Source organism: Oncorhynchus kisutch, linkage group LG17 (genome assembly GCF_002021735.2).
Source record: "Oncorhynchus kisutch isolate 150728-3 linkage group LG17, Okis_V2, whole genome shotgun sequence".
NCBI lineage: Eukaryota > Metazoa > Chordata > Actinopteri > Salmoniformes > Salmonidae > Oncorhynchus > Oncorhynchus kisutch.
Window position 1 is genome coordinate 85,286,632 of NC_034190.2, and position 18,417 is coordinate 85,305,048.

General features: G+C 45.5%; 1 protein-coding gene across 1 annotated transcript in view; it reads left to right on the forward strand.

The window, feature by feature from the left end:
- LOC109885052 (voltage-dependent L-type calcium channel subunit alpha-1F-like) overlaps positions 1-16,239 on the forward strand; it is a 147,989-nt gene extending 131,750 nt beyond the window's left edge. Inside the window, 8 exon segments of the mRNA XM_031793359.1 lie at positions 137-267; positions 4,709-4,840; positions 7,363-7,652; positions 10,425-10,556; positions 10,822-10,994; positions 11,505-11,629; positions 11,942-12,301; positions 14,031-16,239. Coding sequence (XP_031649219.1) covers positions 137-267; positions 4,709-4,840; positions 7,363-7,652; positions 10,425-10,556; positions 10,822-10,994; positions 11,505-11,629; positions 11,942-12,301; positions 14,031-14,303 — 1,616 coding nt within the window. The 3' untranslated portion in view covers positions 14,304-16,239.
- Positions 16,240-18,417: the final 2,178 nt, after the last annotated feature.

Genomic DNA, 18,417 nt, shown 5'->3' on the forward strand with positions numbered 1-18,417 from the left:
TCTCTTCGGTCCTCTCTCTCTCGCTCTTCTGTCCTCTCTCTTTCTCTCTTCTCCTCTCTCTTCGGTCCTCTCTCTTCTCTTCGCTCTTCTTTTCTCCTCTCTCTCCTCCTCCTGTCCTCTCGCCTCCCCTCCACAGAAGAGGATGTGACGGTTGGTAAGTTCTACGCGACCTTCCTGATTCAGGACTACTTCAGGAAGTTCAGGAAGAGAAAAGAGCAAGGAGATCTGGAAGAGGGCGACCCAAACAATACCTCTGCTGCTCTACAGGTTAGTATTCTTGTCGCAGCCAGAAAGGCTGCTGTACTCTGCACGCCAATCTCTTGTTTCTGTAGTGTTGAGGCAGCTTCAAGGATGGAAATGAAGCTAGCACGCTAGATCGAGGCTACTACTGTGCAGACTGGGATAGTAGACAATGTGCCAAAGAAGCCCAGCAAGCCAGTGAAATGTTACTTTGGCACAGATTGTGGCAGTCTACTTGCCTGGCTGGCCAGTACCCCAAATCCTTAAATTCTGGGGCAGGACGCTAGTCTATCTCCTGTTACTGTAGTGAGACAGCTTGATGTACCAGGACACTAGTCTGTCTCCTTTTTCTGTAGTGAGACAGCTTGATGTACCAGGACACCCCCTGGACAGGACACTAGTCTATCTCCTGTTACTGTAGTGAGACAGCTTGATGTACCAGGACACCCCCTGGACAGGACACTAGTCTGTCTCCTGTTTCTGTAGTTAGACAGCTTGATGTACCAGGACACCCCCTGGACAGGACACTAGTATATCTCCTGTTTCTGTAGTGAGACAGCTTGATGTACCAGGACACCCCCTGGACAGGACACTAGTCTATCTCCTGTTACTGTAGTGAGACAGCTTGATGTACCAGGACACTAGTCTATCTCCTGTTTCTGTAGTGAGACAGCTTGATGTACCAGGACACACCCTGGACAGGATACTAGTCTATCTCCTGTTTCTGTAGTGAGACAGCTTGATGTCCAGGACACTAGTCTGTCTCCTGTTTCTGTAGTGAGACAGCTTGATGTCCAGGACACCCCCTGGACAGGACGCTAGTTTATCACAGGGCCACACCCCCAATCCAACTCTTTAATGCTGAGTGCCAAGCAGCGAAGCATCGGGTTCCATTTTTAGTGTCTTTGGTATGACACACCTGAGGATCGGTCGGTGCTGTATATCTGTGTTGCGCTGCATACTGTCTCCTCTGCATACTGTCTCTGCATACTGTCTCCTCTGCATACTGTCTCTGCATACTGTCTCCTCTGCATACTGTCTCCTCTGCATACTGTCTCCTCTGCTGCATACTGTCTCCTCTGCTGCATACTGTTTCCTCTGCTGCATACTGTCTCCTCTGCATACTGTCTCTGCATACTGTCTCCTCTGCATACTGTCTCCTCTGCTGCATACTGTCTCCTCTGCTGCATACTGTTTCCTCTGCTGCATACTGTCTCCTCTGCTGCATGCTGTCTCCTCTGCTGCATACTGCCTCCTCTGCTGCATACTGTCTCCTCTGCTGCATACTGTCTCCTCTGCTGCATACTGTCTCCTCTGCTGCATACTGTCTCCTCTGCATATACTGTCTCCTCTGCATGCTGTCTCCTCTGCTGCATACTGTCTCCTCTGCTGCATACTGCCTCCTCTGCTGCATATACTGTCTCCTCTGCATATACTGTCTCCTCTGCATGCTGTCTCCTCTGCTGCATACTGTCTCCTCTGCTGCATACTGTCTCCTCTGCTGCATACGGTCTCCTCTGCATACTGTCTCTGCATACTGTCTCCTCTGCATACTGTCTCCTCTGCTGCATACTCTCTCCTCTGCTTCATTCTGTCTCCTCTGCTGCATACTGTCTCCTCTGCTGCATACTGTCTCCTCTGCATACTGTCTCCTCTGCACACTGCCTCCTCTCCTGCATACTGTTTCCTCTGCTGCATACTGTCTCCTCTGCTGCATACTGTCTCCTCTTCTGCATACTGTCTCCTCTGCATACTGCCTCCTCTGCTGCATACTGTCTCCACTGCTGCATACTGCCTCCTCTGCTGCATACTGCCTCCTCTGCTGCATACTGCCTCCTCTGCTGCATACTGCCTCCTCTGCTGCATTCTGTCTCCTCTGCTGCATACTGCCTCCGCTGCTGCATACTGTCTCCTCTGCATACTGCCTCCTCTGCTGCATACTGTCTCCTCTGCTGCATACTGTCTCCTCTGCATACTGCCTCCTCTGCTGCATAATGTCTCCTCTGCTGCCACACTGTCTCCTCTGCTGCATACTGTCTCCTCTGCATACTGTCTCCTTTTCTGCATACTGTCTCCTCTGCTGCATACTGCCTCCTCTGCTGCATACTGTCTCCTCTGCTGCATACTGTCTCCTCTGCTGCATACTGTCTCCTCTGCTGCATACTGCCTCCTCTGCTGCATACTGCCTCCTCTGCTGCATACTGTCTCCTCTGCATATACTGTCTCCTCTGCTGCATACTGTCTCCTCTGCTGCATACTGCCTCCTCTGCTGCATACTGCCTCCTCTGCTGCATACTGCCTCCTCTGCTGCATACTGCCTCCTCTGCTGCATACTGTCTCCTCTGCTGCATACTGTTTCCTCTGTATACGGTCAGTAGCTGCTCTTTTTATACTGTATGTACGGTGGAGTACTAACTAGTTCAATGGTAGAGTACTAGCTACAGTATACAGTCGAGTACTAACTATACGGTAGAGTACTAGCTACAGTATACGGTAGAGTACTAGCTATATGGTTGAGGACTAGCTATACGGTAGAGTACTAGCTATACAGTAGATTACTAGCTATATGGTAGAGTACTAGCTATATGGTAGAGTACTAACTATACGGTAGAGTACTACCTATACGGTAGAGTACTAGCTATATGGTAGAGTACTAGCTACAGTATACAGTAGAGTACTAGCTATACGGTAGAGTACTAGTTATACGGTAGAGTACTAACTATACGGTAGAGTGCTAGTTCAATGGTAGAGTACTAGCTACAGTATACGGTAGAGTACTAACTATACGAGAGTACTAACTATACTGTAGAGTACTAACTATACGGTAGAGTACTAGCTATATGGTAAAGTACTAACTATACAGTAGAGTACAAGTTATACTGAGAGTACTAACTATACGAGAGTAATAGCTATACTGTAGAATACTAAATATACCGTGGAGTACAAGCTATACAGTAGAGTACAACCTATACTGAGAGTACTAACTATACGAGAGTACTAGCTATGCGGTACAGTACTAGCTACGGTGGAGTTGTATGGTAGAGTACTAACTATACGGTAGAGTACTAACTATGCGGTAGAGTACTAGTTAAGTAGATGTGTCATGGTTTGTGTACATATAATATGTATTTGTATATATATATATACAGTGGGGCAAAAAAAGTATTTAGTTAGCCACCAATTGTGCAAGTTCTCCCACTTAAAAAGGATGAGAGAGGCCTGTAATTTTCATCATAGGTACACTTCACCTATGACAGACAAAATGAGGGGGGAAAATCCAGAAAATCACATTGTAGGATTTTTTATGAATTTATTTGCAAATTATGGTGGAAAATAAGTATTTGGTCACCTACAAACAAGCAAGATTTCTGGCTCTCACCGACCTGTAACTTCTTCTTTAAGAGGCTCCTCTGTCCTCCACTCGTTACCTGTATTAATGGCACCTGTTTGAACTTGTTATCAGTATAAAAGACACCTGTCCACAACCTCAAACAGTCACACTCCAAACTCCACTATGGCCAAGACCAAAGAGCTGTCAAAGGACACCAGAAACAAAATTGTAGACCTGCACCAGGCTGGGAAGACTGAATCTGCAATAGGTAAGCAGCTTGGTTTGAAGAAATCAATTATTAGGAAATGGAAGACATACAAGACCACTGATAATCTCCCGCGATCTGGGGCTCCACGCAAGATCTCACCCCGTGGGGTCAAAATGATCACAAGACCGGTGAGCAAAAATCCCAGAACCACACGGGGGGACCTAGTGAATGACCTGCAGAGAGCTGGGACCAAAGTAACAAAGCCTAGCCAGTCTCCAGATCTCAAACCCATAGAAAATCTTTGGAGGGAGTTGAAAGTCCGTGTTGACCAGCAACAGCCCCAAAACATCACTGCTCTAGAGGAGATCTGCATGGAGGGAATGGGCCAAAATACCAGCAACAGTGTGTGAAAACCTTGTGAAGACTTACAGAAAAGGTTTGACCTCTGTCATTGCCAACAAAGGGTATATAACAAAGTATTGAGATAAACTTTTGTTATTGACCAAATACTTATTTTCCACCATAATTTGCAAATAAATGCATAAAAAATCCTACAATGTGATTTTCTGGATTTCTTTTCTTCTCATTTTCTCTGGCATAGTTGAAGTGTACCTATGATGAAAATTACAGGCCTCTCTCATCTTTTTAAGTGGGAGAACTTGCACAATTGGTGGCTGACTAAATACTTTTTTGCCCCACTGTATATATACATATATATATACATACATATTGGTCTGTATAGATATTTATGAATGTTCTCACCTTCTCTCTCTACGTGTGCAGCTGTGACAGGCGGGTCATATTGGTCTGTATAGATATTTATTCATGTTCTCACCTTCTCTCTCTACGTGTGCAGCTGTGTCAGGCGGGTCATATTGGTCTGTGTAGATATTTATGAATGTTCTCACCTTCTCTCTCTTCGTGTGCAGCTGTGTCAGGCGGGTCTGCGTACCCTGCAGGACCTGGGGCCAGAGATGAGGATGGCCATGTCAGCTGACCTGGAAGAGGAAGAGGAAGAGGGCATGGAGGAAGAGCCAGAGGAAGATGATTCTCCCTATAAGGTCACTGTGTATATATACAGTTGGAGTTGGAAGTTTACATACACTTTAGCCAAATACATTTAAACTCAGTTTTTCACAATTCCTGACATTTAATCAGAGTAAAAATTCCCTCTTAGGTCAGTTAGGATCATCACTTTATTTATTATTAAACAACTTTATTTTAAGTGTTAGAATATATTTTATTCATTTTTTTATTTGATTTATTTCACCTTTATTTAACCAGGTAGGCTAGTTGAGAACACCTTTATTTAACCAGGTAGGCTAGTTGAGAACACCTTTATTTAACCAGGTAGGCTAGTTGAGAACACCTTTATTTAACCAGGTAGGCTAGTTGAGAACACCTTTATTTAACCAGGTAGGCTAGTTGAGAACACCTTTATTTAACCAGGTAGGCTAGTTGAGAACACCTTTATTTAACCAGGTAGGCTAGTTGAGAACACCTTTATTTAACCAGGTAGGCTAGTTGAGAACACCTTTATTTAACCAGGTAGGCTAGTTGAGAACACCTTTATTTAACCAGGTAGGCTAGTTGAGAACACCTTTATTTAACCAGGTAGGCTAGTTGAGAACAAGTTCTCATTTACAACTGCGACCTGGCCAAGATAAAACAAAGCAGTTCGACAGATAAAACGACACAGAGTTACACATGGAGTAAAACAAACATACAGTCAATAATACAGTATAAACAAGTCTATATACGATGTGAGCAAATGAGGTGAGATAAGGGAGGTAAAGGCAAAAAAGGCCATGGTGGCAAAGTAAATACAATATAGCAAGTAAAACACTGGAATGTTAGTTCTGGAGTAAACAAGCGTACAGTCAATAACACAATAGGAAAAAAAGAAAGTCTATATACAGTGTGTGCAAATGGTGTGAGGAGGTAAGGCAATAAATAGGCCATAGTAGCAACGTAATTTCAATTTAGAAGATTAACACTGGAGTGATAGATGAGCAGATGATGGTGTGCAAGTAGAGATAATGATTTATTTCAGCTTTAATTTCTTTCATCACATTCCCAGTGGGTCAGAAGTTTACATACACTCAAATATTATTTGGTAGCATTGCCTTTAAATTGTTTAACTTGGGTCAAACATTTGGGTAGCCTTCCACAAGCTTCCTACAATAAGTTGGGTGAAGTTTGGCCCATTCCTCCTGACAGAGGTGGTGTAACTGAGTCAGGTTTTTAGGCCTCCTTGCTCGCACACGCTTTTTCAGTTCTGCCCAACAAATGTTCAATAGGATTGAGGTCAGGGCTTTGTGATGGCCACTCCAATACCTTGACATTGTTGTCCTTAAGCCATTTTGCCACAACTTTGGAAGTATGTTTGGGGGCATTGTTCATTTGGAAGACCCATTTGCGACCAAGCTTTAACTGATGTCTTGAGATGTTGCTTCAAAATATGCACATCATTTTCTTACCTCATGATGCCATCTATTTTGTGATGTGCACCAGTCCCTCCTGCAGCAAAGCACCCCCACAACATGATGCTGCCACCCCCGTGCTTCATGGTTGGGATGGTGTTCTTCGGCTTGCAAGCCTCACCCTTTTTCCTCCAAACATAACGATGGTCGTTATGGCCAAACAGCTCTATTTTTGTTTCAACAGGCCAGAGGACATTTCTCCAAAAAGTACAATCTTTGTCCCCGTGTGCAGTTGCAAACCGTAGTCTGGCTTTATGGCGATTTTGGAGCAGTGTTTTCTTCCTTGCTGAGCGCCTTTCAGGTTATGTCGATATAGTACCTGTTTCCTCCAGCATCTTCACAAGGTCCTTTGCTGTTGTTCTGGGATTGATTTGCACTTCTCGCACCAAAGTACGAGACGGCTGCGTGGTCTCATGGTGTTTATACTTGCATACTATTGTTTGTACAGATGAACGTGGTACTGAGTTTAAAGGTAGGTCTTGAAATACATCCACAGGTCCACCTCCAATTGACTCAAATGATGTCAATTAGCCTATCAGACATTTATAAAGCCATGACATCATTTTCTGGGATTTTCCAAGCTGTTTAAAGGCACAGTCAACTTAGTGTATGTAAACTTCTGACCCACTGGAATTGTGATACAGTGAATTATAAGTGAAATTATCTGTCTGTAATCATTTGTTGGAAAAATTACTTGTGTCATCCACAAAGTAGATGTCCTAACCGACTTGCCAAAACTATAGTTTGTTAACAAGAAATGTGTGGATTGGTTGAAAAATTTATTTTAATAACTTCAACCTAAGTGTATGTAAACTTCTGACTTCAAATATATGGTATATGACGTCAACGTGTGTTGAGACGGGACAGACACTAGCAGGCTGTAAAACAGGGATGTCCAAACTGATCCGCAAAAGATGATTTACATTCATCTGGATTTAACCTTGTGATTTTATATCTAACCTTGTGCATGTTTGAAATTGAAATTGACTGCAGTTGAACTGCACATAATCACTGACCTAGAAATCACACAAATAACTAGTCATTATGTGATTCTCAGCATTGCCTTGATCAACTTATCCTCTCTAACACTCTCCCCACAGACTGATAATGGCTATGCCCCTGAGGGTAAGGACAGACGTGGCTCCATGGTCACCACCCTTACTGGAGGAGGAGGTATGCCCAGGGAGAGTCTCTCCAACGGGGGTCTGGCCCACCGAGGTTCCACCTCCTTCTCCAAGACCCCCAACGGAGGAGGCCTGGAGCAGGATGAGCTGAGACGAGGAGACAACATGAGGTCCTCGCTCAACCATCATCATCGTCATTCTTCCATTAAGAACGGACTGGTGGACCAACCGGCCATGAGCAGAAGGAATTCTAACAAGTATTCAAGGTAGGCACTTGACTAGTCTCGGAAAGCCAGAACAAACAAAAAATCAATTGCATTAGATTTTCCTTTAGGGGAAGAGATATAAGAAAAGCTAATAACAAGAAAACCATCTCCACTCCCACAGTCTCCACCCCCTTAAACTGAAACTTTCGGCCAATGGGCCAAATGGCCCCTCCTCATCTGAAATTCGAAACACGTGAACACTTACGAAAACGTGATTTGTCCAAATGATCAGTGAAGGAGAAATCTGCGTACGATCCTATGTTTGGTGTTTCTGACTGACTATCAGACTGACCCTTCTCTCAGAACCTTTATCTCCTTCTGTCTCTGTTTAAGCATGTTTCTCCTGTTTTCATAGCTCCCAATCAGCCAGCCAGTCTGGCAGTCCGTCAATCAGTCTGTCAATCAGTCTGGAAGTCGGTCAATCAGTCCATTAATCAGTCAGCCAGTCAGTCCGTCAAGCAGTCAACCAGTCAGTCCATTAATCAGTCAGCCAGTCAGCTAGTCAGGCAGTCAGGTAGTCAGCCAGCCAGTCAGTCCATCAGTCAGTCCATTAATCAGTCAGCCAGTCAGCTAGTCAGCCAGCCAGCCAGCCAGTCCATCAGTCAGTCCATTAATCAGTCAGCCAGTCAGCTAGTCAGCCAGTCAGCTAGTCAGCCAGCCAGCCAGTCCATCAGTCAGTCCATTAATCAGTCAGCCAGTCACCCCGTCAATCCGTCTATCAGTGTAATGGCTTTCGTTTGTAGAATGAATAGTGGACCAAGGTGCAGCGTGGAAAGTGTTCATGATTTTAATATTCAAAAACACACAAAATAACAAACGCGAAAGCGAAAGTTCTGTCAGACACTAAACAGAAAACAAGATCCCTATAGGGGAGGGTCCGGGTGGGAATCTACTCTCGGTGGGGGCTCCGGTGCGGGACGGAGACCCCGCTCCGCTTGAGGCTCCCCCCACTTCGGTGGCGCCTCTGGTGCAGTGATCGTCGCCGGGACCTCCGGAACGTAGATCGTCGCTGGAGGCTCCGTACTGGGGACCGCCGCTGCAGGCTCCGTACTGGGGACCGCCGCTGCAGGCTCCTTACTGGGGACCGACGCTGCAGGTTCCGGACAGGGGACCGTCGCTGGAGGCTCTGGACTGGGGAGTGTCGCTGGAGGCTAGAACCTGGGGATCGTCGCTGCAGGCTCAGGACTGGGGACCGACGCTGCAGGCTCCGGACAGGGGACCGACGCTGCAGGCTCCGGACAGGGGACCGACGCTGCAGGCTCCGGACAGGGGACCGACGCTGCAGGCTCCGTACTGGGGACCGACGCTGCAGGCTCCGTACTGGGGACCGACGCTGCAGGCTCCGGACAGGGGACCGACGCTGCAGGCTCCGGACAGGGGACCGTCGCTGGAGGCTCCGGACCGTGGATCGTTGCTGGAGGCTCTGTGCCATGGATCGTCGCTGGAGGCTCTGTGCCATGGATCGTCACTGCAGGCTCCGTGCCATGGATCATCACTGGAGGCTTCAGGCCATGGATCATCACTGGAGGCTTCGGGCCAAGGATCACCACTGGAGGCTTCTTGCCATGTATCATCACTGGAGGCTTTGGGCCATGGATCATCACTGGAGGCTTCGGGCTAGGGATCATCACTGGAGGCTTCGGGTCATGGATCATCACTGGAGGCTTCGGGCCATGGATCATCACTGGAGGTTTCGTACGTGGAGCCGGAACAGGTCTCACCGGACTGAGGAGACGGACTGGAAGTTTGGTACGTGAAGCTGCCACAATGCGTCCTGGCTGGATACCCACTTTAGCTCGGTGAGTGTGGAGAGCTGGCACAGGACGCACTGGGCTATGAAGGCGCACTGGAGGCATAGTGCGTAGAGCCGGCGCAGGATATGCTGGGCCGTGGAGGCACACTGGAGGTCTGGAGCGTAGAGCTGGCACAACGCGTCCTGGCTGAATCCCCCCTGTAGCACGGCAAGTGCGGGGAGCTGGCACAGGCCGCACTGGGTTGTGCTGGCGAACTGGGGATACCATGCGTAGAGCTGGCACAAGTATCCTGGGCCCACGGCAACTGCGGCGAGCTGGCCCAGAGCGCACCCGGCTGTGAATGCGCACTGGAGACACAGTGCGCATCACCGCATAACACGGTGCCTGACCGGTCACACGCTCCACACGGTAAGCACGGGGAGTTGGCTCAGGTCTAAACCCTGACTTGGCCAATCTCTTGGGCTTCCATTGTTGACCTAACTACTCCTATCGTCACCGTTCCTCTCTTACTGCCTCCATCTGCTCCCTTGGACGGCGATAATCTCCGGCCTGCGTCCAGGGTCCTTCTCCATCCAGGATGTCCTCCCATGTCCTCCTGGCCACGCTGCTTGGTCCGTTTTTGGTGGGATCTTCTGTAACGGCTCTTGTTTCTAGAATGAATAGTGGACCAAGGTGCAGCGTGGAAAGTGTTCATGATTTTAATATTCAAAAAACACAAACAAAATAACAAACGTGAAAACGAAAGTTCTGTCAGGCACAGACACTAAACAGAAAACAAGATCCCACAAAGATACCACAAAACCCAAAAGGAAAATGATAACTTATATATGATCCCCAATCAGAGACAATGATAGACAGCCTCTGATTGGGAACCACACTCGGCCAAACACAAAGAAATAGAGAACATAGACTTTCCCACCCGAGCCACTCCCTGACCTAACCAAACATAGAGAATAATAAGGATCTCGAAGGTCAGACCGTGAAAATCAGTCAATCAATCCCTCCCTCTCTCCAGTAGAAGAGACAGCAGAGGAGACAGGTATTCTCCTGTCCGAGGTCGTAACGGAGGGATGGATGGAGGAGAGGAGAGTTACGGAGGAGAGGAGGGTTACTACGATGAGGATAACGAGAGCCTTGATCCTCGTGACAGGTAATGTGTGTGTGTGTGTGTGTGTGTGTGTGTGTGTGTGTGTGTGTGTGTGTGTGTGTGTGTGTGTGTGTGTGTGTGTGTGTGTGTGTGTGTGTGTGTTTATATGAGCCTGTGTTTGAGAATATGTGTGTGGGTGCTAAAAGTGTGCTAGTGTGTATTATCACTATACCTTTGTTTTGATCTTGATCCTAATGATGATCCTAATCTTAATCTTGATCCTAATCTTAATCTTGATCTTAATCTCGATCCCATTCCTCCCACCCAGACTTCGTTACCCTGACGACCCTCCTCTGTACCCTGGTCAGCATGACCACATGTACGACGCCCACGGCCCCAGCAACGCTGCCTACGGTAATAACTATGGTAACGGCAACGGGAACGGCTATGGAGATGGACGGAGGACCGCGAGGAGACGCCTCCTCCCCGCCACACCTACCGGTAACATCACAACACCAGGGCTGCTTTACATGGGGCATGACGGTGGGGAACAACCAGGTAGAATTATATGATGTAAAACAAATATGCCTCTCACTCATGTAGAGTAAGGAACCATGTCATCTCTATTCATGACATTTCTATCTGCAATGTTCAGGAGGTTTTACACTCTTGGCCTCTACACTGCGTCTTCATTTTGGTTGTCCTCATTCAGTTGTAAACTATGTCTATCTGAAGCTGTGGGCCGTCGTCAAAAATACAGTATTTCACAATAGTAAATAGGGTGCCATTTGAGAAACATCTTCCATGTGACTTCCTGTTTCCTTCTTGCTTCCTGCAAGTCAACATCCTGTTTACTTCCTGGTTCCACCGTGTGACTTCCTAGTTCCACCATTGGTATTTCTTGCTTCCTCCATGTGACTTCCTGTTTACTTCCTGGTTACACCATGTGCCTTCCTGTTTACTTCCTGGTTCCACCATGTGACTCCTTGTTTACCTCCTGGTTCCTCCCAGGTCGTAAGCCATCCTTTAATATCCAATGTCTGAGGAGGCAGGACAGCAATGATGACCTCCCCATCCCAGGAACCTACCACCAGAACTCTCCCCCCTGCCGGGCACGCACACAGGTCACTACACAGGTAACACATCAGCACCGTCACACATACACAGTTTTATACACACACACACACACAGTTTTATACACACACACACACACACAGTGTTATACACACACACACACACAGTTTTATACACACACACACACAGTCATATACACACACACACACACAGTTTTATACACACACACACACACACACAGGTAACACACACAGGTAACACATCAGCACCGTCACACACACACACACACACGTAACGAGGACTATTGGAAAGTGCAGTTGTGTAGCAATGGCTGTAACATGTTCCAACCTCTCTGTACCTCTCCCTCCCTCCAGACGTACGGCAGTTACGAGTCCCGTCGCAGCAGCAGCCGTTCCTCAACAGGTTCCTCTGCCTCCTGGGCCAACCCTTGCCCTCGCCGAGGTCGCCTCCTCTATGCCCCTCTCATCCTGGTCGAAGAGGAGGGGGCGGGGGGCGGCGGCGGCTCCGGGATCTGGGGGGACAAGACGGGTGGAGGGGCCAATGTGACGGCTGCCACCTCCCGACCTGGCCCTGCGGGGTGGTACACGGGGCCCCCTTGTCCCTCAGGAGGTTCCCAGGCACCATACAGGGCCTATACCACACTAAGGGTCCCCACTCAGCTCAGCCCTCACTACAGCGACAAGAGAGGCAGCGCTGACAGCCTGGTAGAAGCAGTGAGTATTACTACACATTTAGACATACAGTGGGGCAAAAAAGTATTTAGTCAGCCACCAATTGTGCAAGTTCTCCCACTTAAAAAGATGAGAGGCCTGTAATTTTCATCATAGGTACAGTTCAACTTTAAAAAATCCAGAAAATCACATTGTAGGATTTTTTATGAATTTATTTGCAAACTATGGTGGAAAATAAGTATTTGGTCAATAACAAAAGTTTCTCAATACTTTGTTATATACCCTTTGTTGGCAATGACAGAGGTCAAACGTTTTCTGTAAGTCTTCACAAGGTTTTCACACACTGTTGCTGGTATTTTGGCCCATTCCTCCATGCAGATCTCCTCTAGAGCAGTGATGTTTTGGGGCTGTTGCTGGTCAACACGGACTTTCAACTCCCTCCAAAGATTTTCTATGGGGTTGAGATCTGGAAACTGGCTAGGCCACTCCAGGACCTTGAAATGCTTCAGTGTGTTTGGGATCATTGTCATGCTGAAAGAACCAGCCACGTTTCATCTTCAATGCCCTTGCTGATGGAAGGAGGTTTTCACTGAAATCTCACGATACATGGCCCCATTCATTCTTTCCTTTACACGGATCAGTCGTCCTGGTCCCTTTGCAGAAAAACAGCCCCAAAGCATGATGTTTCCACCCCCATGCTTCACAGTAGGTATGGTGTTCTTTGGATGCAACTCAGCATTCTTTGTCCTCCAAACTCGACGAGGTGAGTTTTTACCAAAACGTTATATTTTGGTTTCATCTGACATTCTCCCAATCTTCTTCTGGATCATCCAAATGCCCTCTAGCAAACTTCAGATGGGCCTGGACATGTACTGGCTTAATGGCTTAAGCAGGGGGACACGTCTGGCACTGCAGTATTTGAGTCCCTGACGGCGTAGTGTGTTACTGATGGTAGGCTTTGTTACATTGGTCCCAGCTCTCTGCAGATCATTCACTAGTTCCCCCCGTGTGGTTCTGGGATTTTTGCTCACTGTTCTTGTGATCATTTTGACCCCACAGGGTGAGATCTTGCGTGGAGCCCCAGATCGAGGGAGATTATCAGTGGTCTTGTATGTCTTCCATTTCCTAATAATTGCTCCCACAGTTGATTTCTTCAAACCAAGCTGCTTACCTATTGCTGATTCAGTCTTCCCAGCCTGGTGCAGGTCTACAATTTTGTTTCTGGTGTCCTTTGACAGCTCTTTGGTCTTGGCCATAGTGGAGTTTGGAGTGTGACTGTTTGAGGTTGTGGACAGGTGTCTTTTATACTGATAACAAGTTCAAACAGGTGCCATTAATACAGGTAACGAGTGGAGGACAGAGGAGCCTCTTAAAGAAAAGGTTCCAGGTCTGTGAGAGCCAGAAATCTTGCTTGTTTTTAGGTGACCAAATACTTATTTTCCACCATAATTTGAAAATAAATTCATGAAAAATCCCCCTCATTCCCCCTCATTTTGTCTGTCATAGGTGAAGTGTACCTATGATGAAAATTACAGGCCTCTCTCATCTTTTTAAGTGGGAGAACTTGCACAATTGGTGGCTGACTAAATACTTTTTTGCCCCACTGTATTTAGATATCGATATTGATTTAAACATCCATAGAGTCTGGACTGCATTCATTATATCCAGGTTATTGATGAGACATGAATAGGTTAAGTTAAAAAATTAAAAAATTAAAAATATTTTTTAAATCAACTAACCAACCAACCAATCACTGTCTCTCCTCATGTAGGTGCTGATCTCAGAGGGGCTGGGTCTGTATGCCAAGGATCCCAAGTTTGTGGCCTTCGCCAAACGGGAGATTGCTGATGCGTGTCACATGACAATTGACGAGATGGAGAGTGCGGCCAGCGACCTGCTGAGTCGGAGAAGCAGGGGCGGAGGGGGTGACGGTTTCCTGAACAATCCCGACCTTGGAACCCTGTACAGCGACGAGGAGCCAATCAGAACGGGCCGCGACGAGGAAGACCTGGCAGACGAGATGACCTGCGTCACTTCCTTCTGATCTGGACGACGGTCGATCAATTAATCAATCGATCGATCGTGATTGATTGATTGAGTTTATTGTGATCAGGAGCAGACCAGATTTACTGGGCACGAGGGAGACAGAGGACAACTGAGGGACAGATGGATGGAGGACAGATATGGAGCTGGACAGACAGACAAGAGGTTGTCCAGTCCAGTGTCCTTAGTCCCTCCATCTTGACTATAGACAGATATATATTATAGGCCTCTAGGCTTTACAGAGAATGGACCCAAAGGGACTAGATGAAGATTTGAGACAGAGGATGGACCCGAAGGGAATAGATGGAGATGTGAGACAGAGGATGGACCCAAAGGAACTAGATGGAGATGTGAGACAGAGGATGGACCCAAAGGGACTAGATGGAGCGGTGAGACAGAGGAGGGACCGAAGGGACTAGATGGAGATGTGAGACAGAGGATGGACCCAAAGAGACTAGATGGAGATGTGAGACAGAGGATGGACCGAAGGGACTAGATGGAGAGGTGAGACAGAGGATGGACCCAAAGGGACTAGATGGAGATGTGAGACAGAGGATGGACCCGAAGGGACTAGATGGAGATGTGAGACAGAGAATGGACCAAAGGGACGGACCCAAAGGGACTAGATGGAGCGACAGAGAAAAAGGTGAAAGAAGAGAAAGATTTTTCTTAAAGAGACAGAAAGACGTGAGAGATGACCTCCCCAAAGGCACGCTATATAGTGCACTGCTTTTTGACCAGGGCCCATAGGGACTATGGACGATGTAGGGAATAGGGGGGCATTTGGGAAGCAAACAAATATGTGGGTGAGGTGAGGAACCGATTCGGGAAGGTGGATGATCTTAAGGATGAGTTGTGTGTTTGTGTGGAGAAGATCACATTAATGGAAGAATAGAATATGAGAGATGGGGAGAAAGAGAGAAGAGAGAGAGAGAGATGGGGGAGAGTGTGACTCAGTGTGTCTGCTGGGTGAGTCAGTGAGTAGCACTCTCAGATCATGAACACATTTGCATCAAATTGTGTTGGTCTCTAATAACAGACTCCTTTAAGATATTTGTACTGCGCATCATGTTGCACATTATCTTGATGGATATACTGTACAATGTTTTTCATTTTCAGCTTTAGATTATTTTTGATTTGATGAAAGAACTGAAATTGTGAAATACTTTTAAAAAACAAAGTTGTTAGTGTTGTCTTGTCGTCGTGATGCGTCTACTACCAGGGTCGGTTGGGCTCAATTCAGTTTTCAATTCAGTCAATTTAAATTAAATTCCTGAATTAGAATTAACTAGCCTGAATTGGGTGAATTAAAACCTGAATTGGCTGAATTAAAACCTGAATTGGCTGAATTAAAACCTGAATTGAACCACCACTCTGTTCTTCTTCTCTTTGTGTTAGATATCACGTCTATGTTGCTTTCTGTTTGAAAACAGATCACATCACGTCTGTTGTTTTATTTTTGATGTTTTTCCATGATGTCGCTGTGCTGTGCCCCAAATTACACCCCATTCCCTAAATAATGCACTACTTCTGACCAGGGCTCTGGTCCAATGTAGTATCAAATAGGGAATAGTGTCCCATTTAGGACACAGTCTCTGTCTAAATGCACTGTGATTGCTGTTTTTAATGATGATAGTAATTTCATTTCAAGCAACAAAAAAAATGTTCTTCTTTTTTAAATGTGTTTTTATTTGTATCCTGGATATGCAGGTTTATAAGCAGCTGAAAATACAAAGTGCTCATTTTATTATTATATTATATTAATAACTTAATTGCATGTTTTATCAGCTCATATAGACTAAAACAAACGTTCATTTGAAATGTCATTGCTCATTGTCGAAAGCATCCATGTTTTTATTCAGATTTCTATAATTCTATATGAATCTAATACAATTAATTCAAATGTCATATCGATAAACACAAAATGGTGAACAAAATGGATATCCTTATAGTTTGTTTTATATTCATCACGTCAGTTCTTCTTGAGTTGTTGCTAACCGGTGTTACTCAGGTTATAATGGCTCCTGACAGTCGTTAAAGTGTTGTCTTGCTACAGACACCTGGCTACCGTGGGCTGCTCTGTTCTGCTGCCCCCTAGGGGATGGGAGGTGGAAGGTGGAAATGTTCTGTCTGTCACAGCACTAACTAATCCATTCCTCGCAGCAGCAACATGCTGCTAGTTAAAAGAGGATTGAGACAATGCAGACTAGCAGAACAGTAGTAACTAGTAATTGTAAATTATTATAATAGTATAGCGTAGTATTTACTATTATTATCTGAAGAACAAAATGGTGTGTGTTAGAAATTCCCGGACCAGTTTTGGTCCCAGTCCGTCCCTTTTATGTCGTCATAAACCTGCAGTGAGTGATCGTTATTATATAGAGCCTTCAGAACGTGTTCATAGCCCCTTGACTGTTTTTTCTCAACCATCTACACACAATACTTCACGATGACAAAGTGAAAACAGGTTTACACATTTATTTACATACGTTTTCACACCCCTGAGTCAATACATGTTAGAATCACCACTGATTACAGCTGGGAGTCTTTCTGGGTAAGTCTCTAAGAGCTGTGAGTCTTTCTGGGTAAGTCTCTAAGAGCTGTGAGTCTTTCTGGGTAAGTCTCTAAGAGTGATTACAGCTGTGAGTCTTTCTGGGTAAGTCTCTAAGAGTGATTAAAGCTGTGAGTCTTTCTGGGTCTCTAAGAGTGATTACAGCTGTGAGTCTTTCTGGGTAAGTCTCTAAGAGTGATTAAAGCTGTGAGTCTTTCTGGGTAATTCTCTAAGAGTGATTATAGCTGGGAGTCTTTCTGGGTAAGTCTCTAAGAGTGATTACAGCTGTGAGTCTTTCTGGGTAAGTCTCTAAGAGTCATTACAGCTGTGAGTCTTTCTGGGTAAGTCTCTAAGAGTGATTAAAGCTGTGAGTCTTTCTGGGTAAGTCTCTAAGAGTGATTAAAGCTGTGAGTCTTTCTGGGTAAGTCTCTAATATTTTTCAACACCTGGATTGTACAATATTTGCACATGATTATTTAGAAATTAGATTTTCAAGCAGATTTAAGTAAAAGTTGTAATTCGGCCACTCAGGAACATTCACCGTCTTCTTGGTAAGCAACTCCAGTGTAGATTTGGACTTCTGTTTTAGGTTATTGTCCTTCTGAAAGGTGAATTCATCTACCAGTGTCTGGTGAAAAGCAGACTGAACCAGGTTTTCCTCTAGGATTTTGCCTGTGCTTTAGTTCCAATTACATTTTTTTTTTTATTATCCTGAAAAAAATCCCCAGCCCTTAACGATTACAAGCATACCCATAACATGATGCAGCTAGTGGTACTCAGTAATGTATTGGATTTGCCCCAAACATAACACTTTGTATCAGTGGAGAACAATGACTATAGAACCTAGGCCTTCAGAGGGACCAAAAATATTTCACTACTTTGTTGTTGTTTTTGATTAACTAGAAAATAACAGAAACTTGTTCTATTTAAATTGACCCATCTATATATAAAATGCATAATGGAAAATGACAGCTGGGCTGATTAAAAACAAACTATCTGGAGGCCAATTGTCAGATATACTATTAACGAGACAATATTGCCATGTATATGTTGTTTCAGTGGCGAACCATGAATATATGACCTTGAATATAGGCCTTCAGAGGGACCAAACATATTCAAATATGTTGTATCAAACTCAATTACCTAGAAAAGAACAGAAAACACAGCGTCACTTAATGTGCCAAGATTTTATTTTCTGTAGTCGGACTGTTCAGGTTCTAGTGGAGGAGAAATACCTTTTGATGACATTATGAATGAATCCAAACACTGCTTTGTGTGATGTATTGTTGTCTTTACCTTCTTGCCCTTTGTGCTGTTGTCTGTGCCTAATAATGTTTGTACCATGTTTTGTGCTGCTACCATGTTGTGCTGCTGCCATGTTGTGTTGCTACCATGTTGATCTGCTACCATGTGTTGCTACCATGTTGTGTTACTACCATGTTGTGTTGCTACCATGTTGTGTTGCTACCATGTTGTGCTGCTGCCATGTTGTGTTGCTACCATGTTGATCTGCTACCATGTTGTGTTGCTACCATGTTGATCTGCTACCATGTTGTGTTGCTAC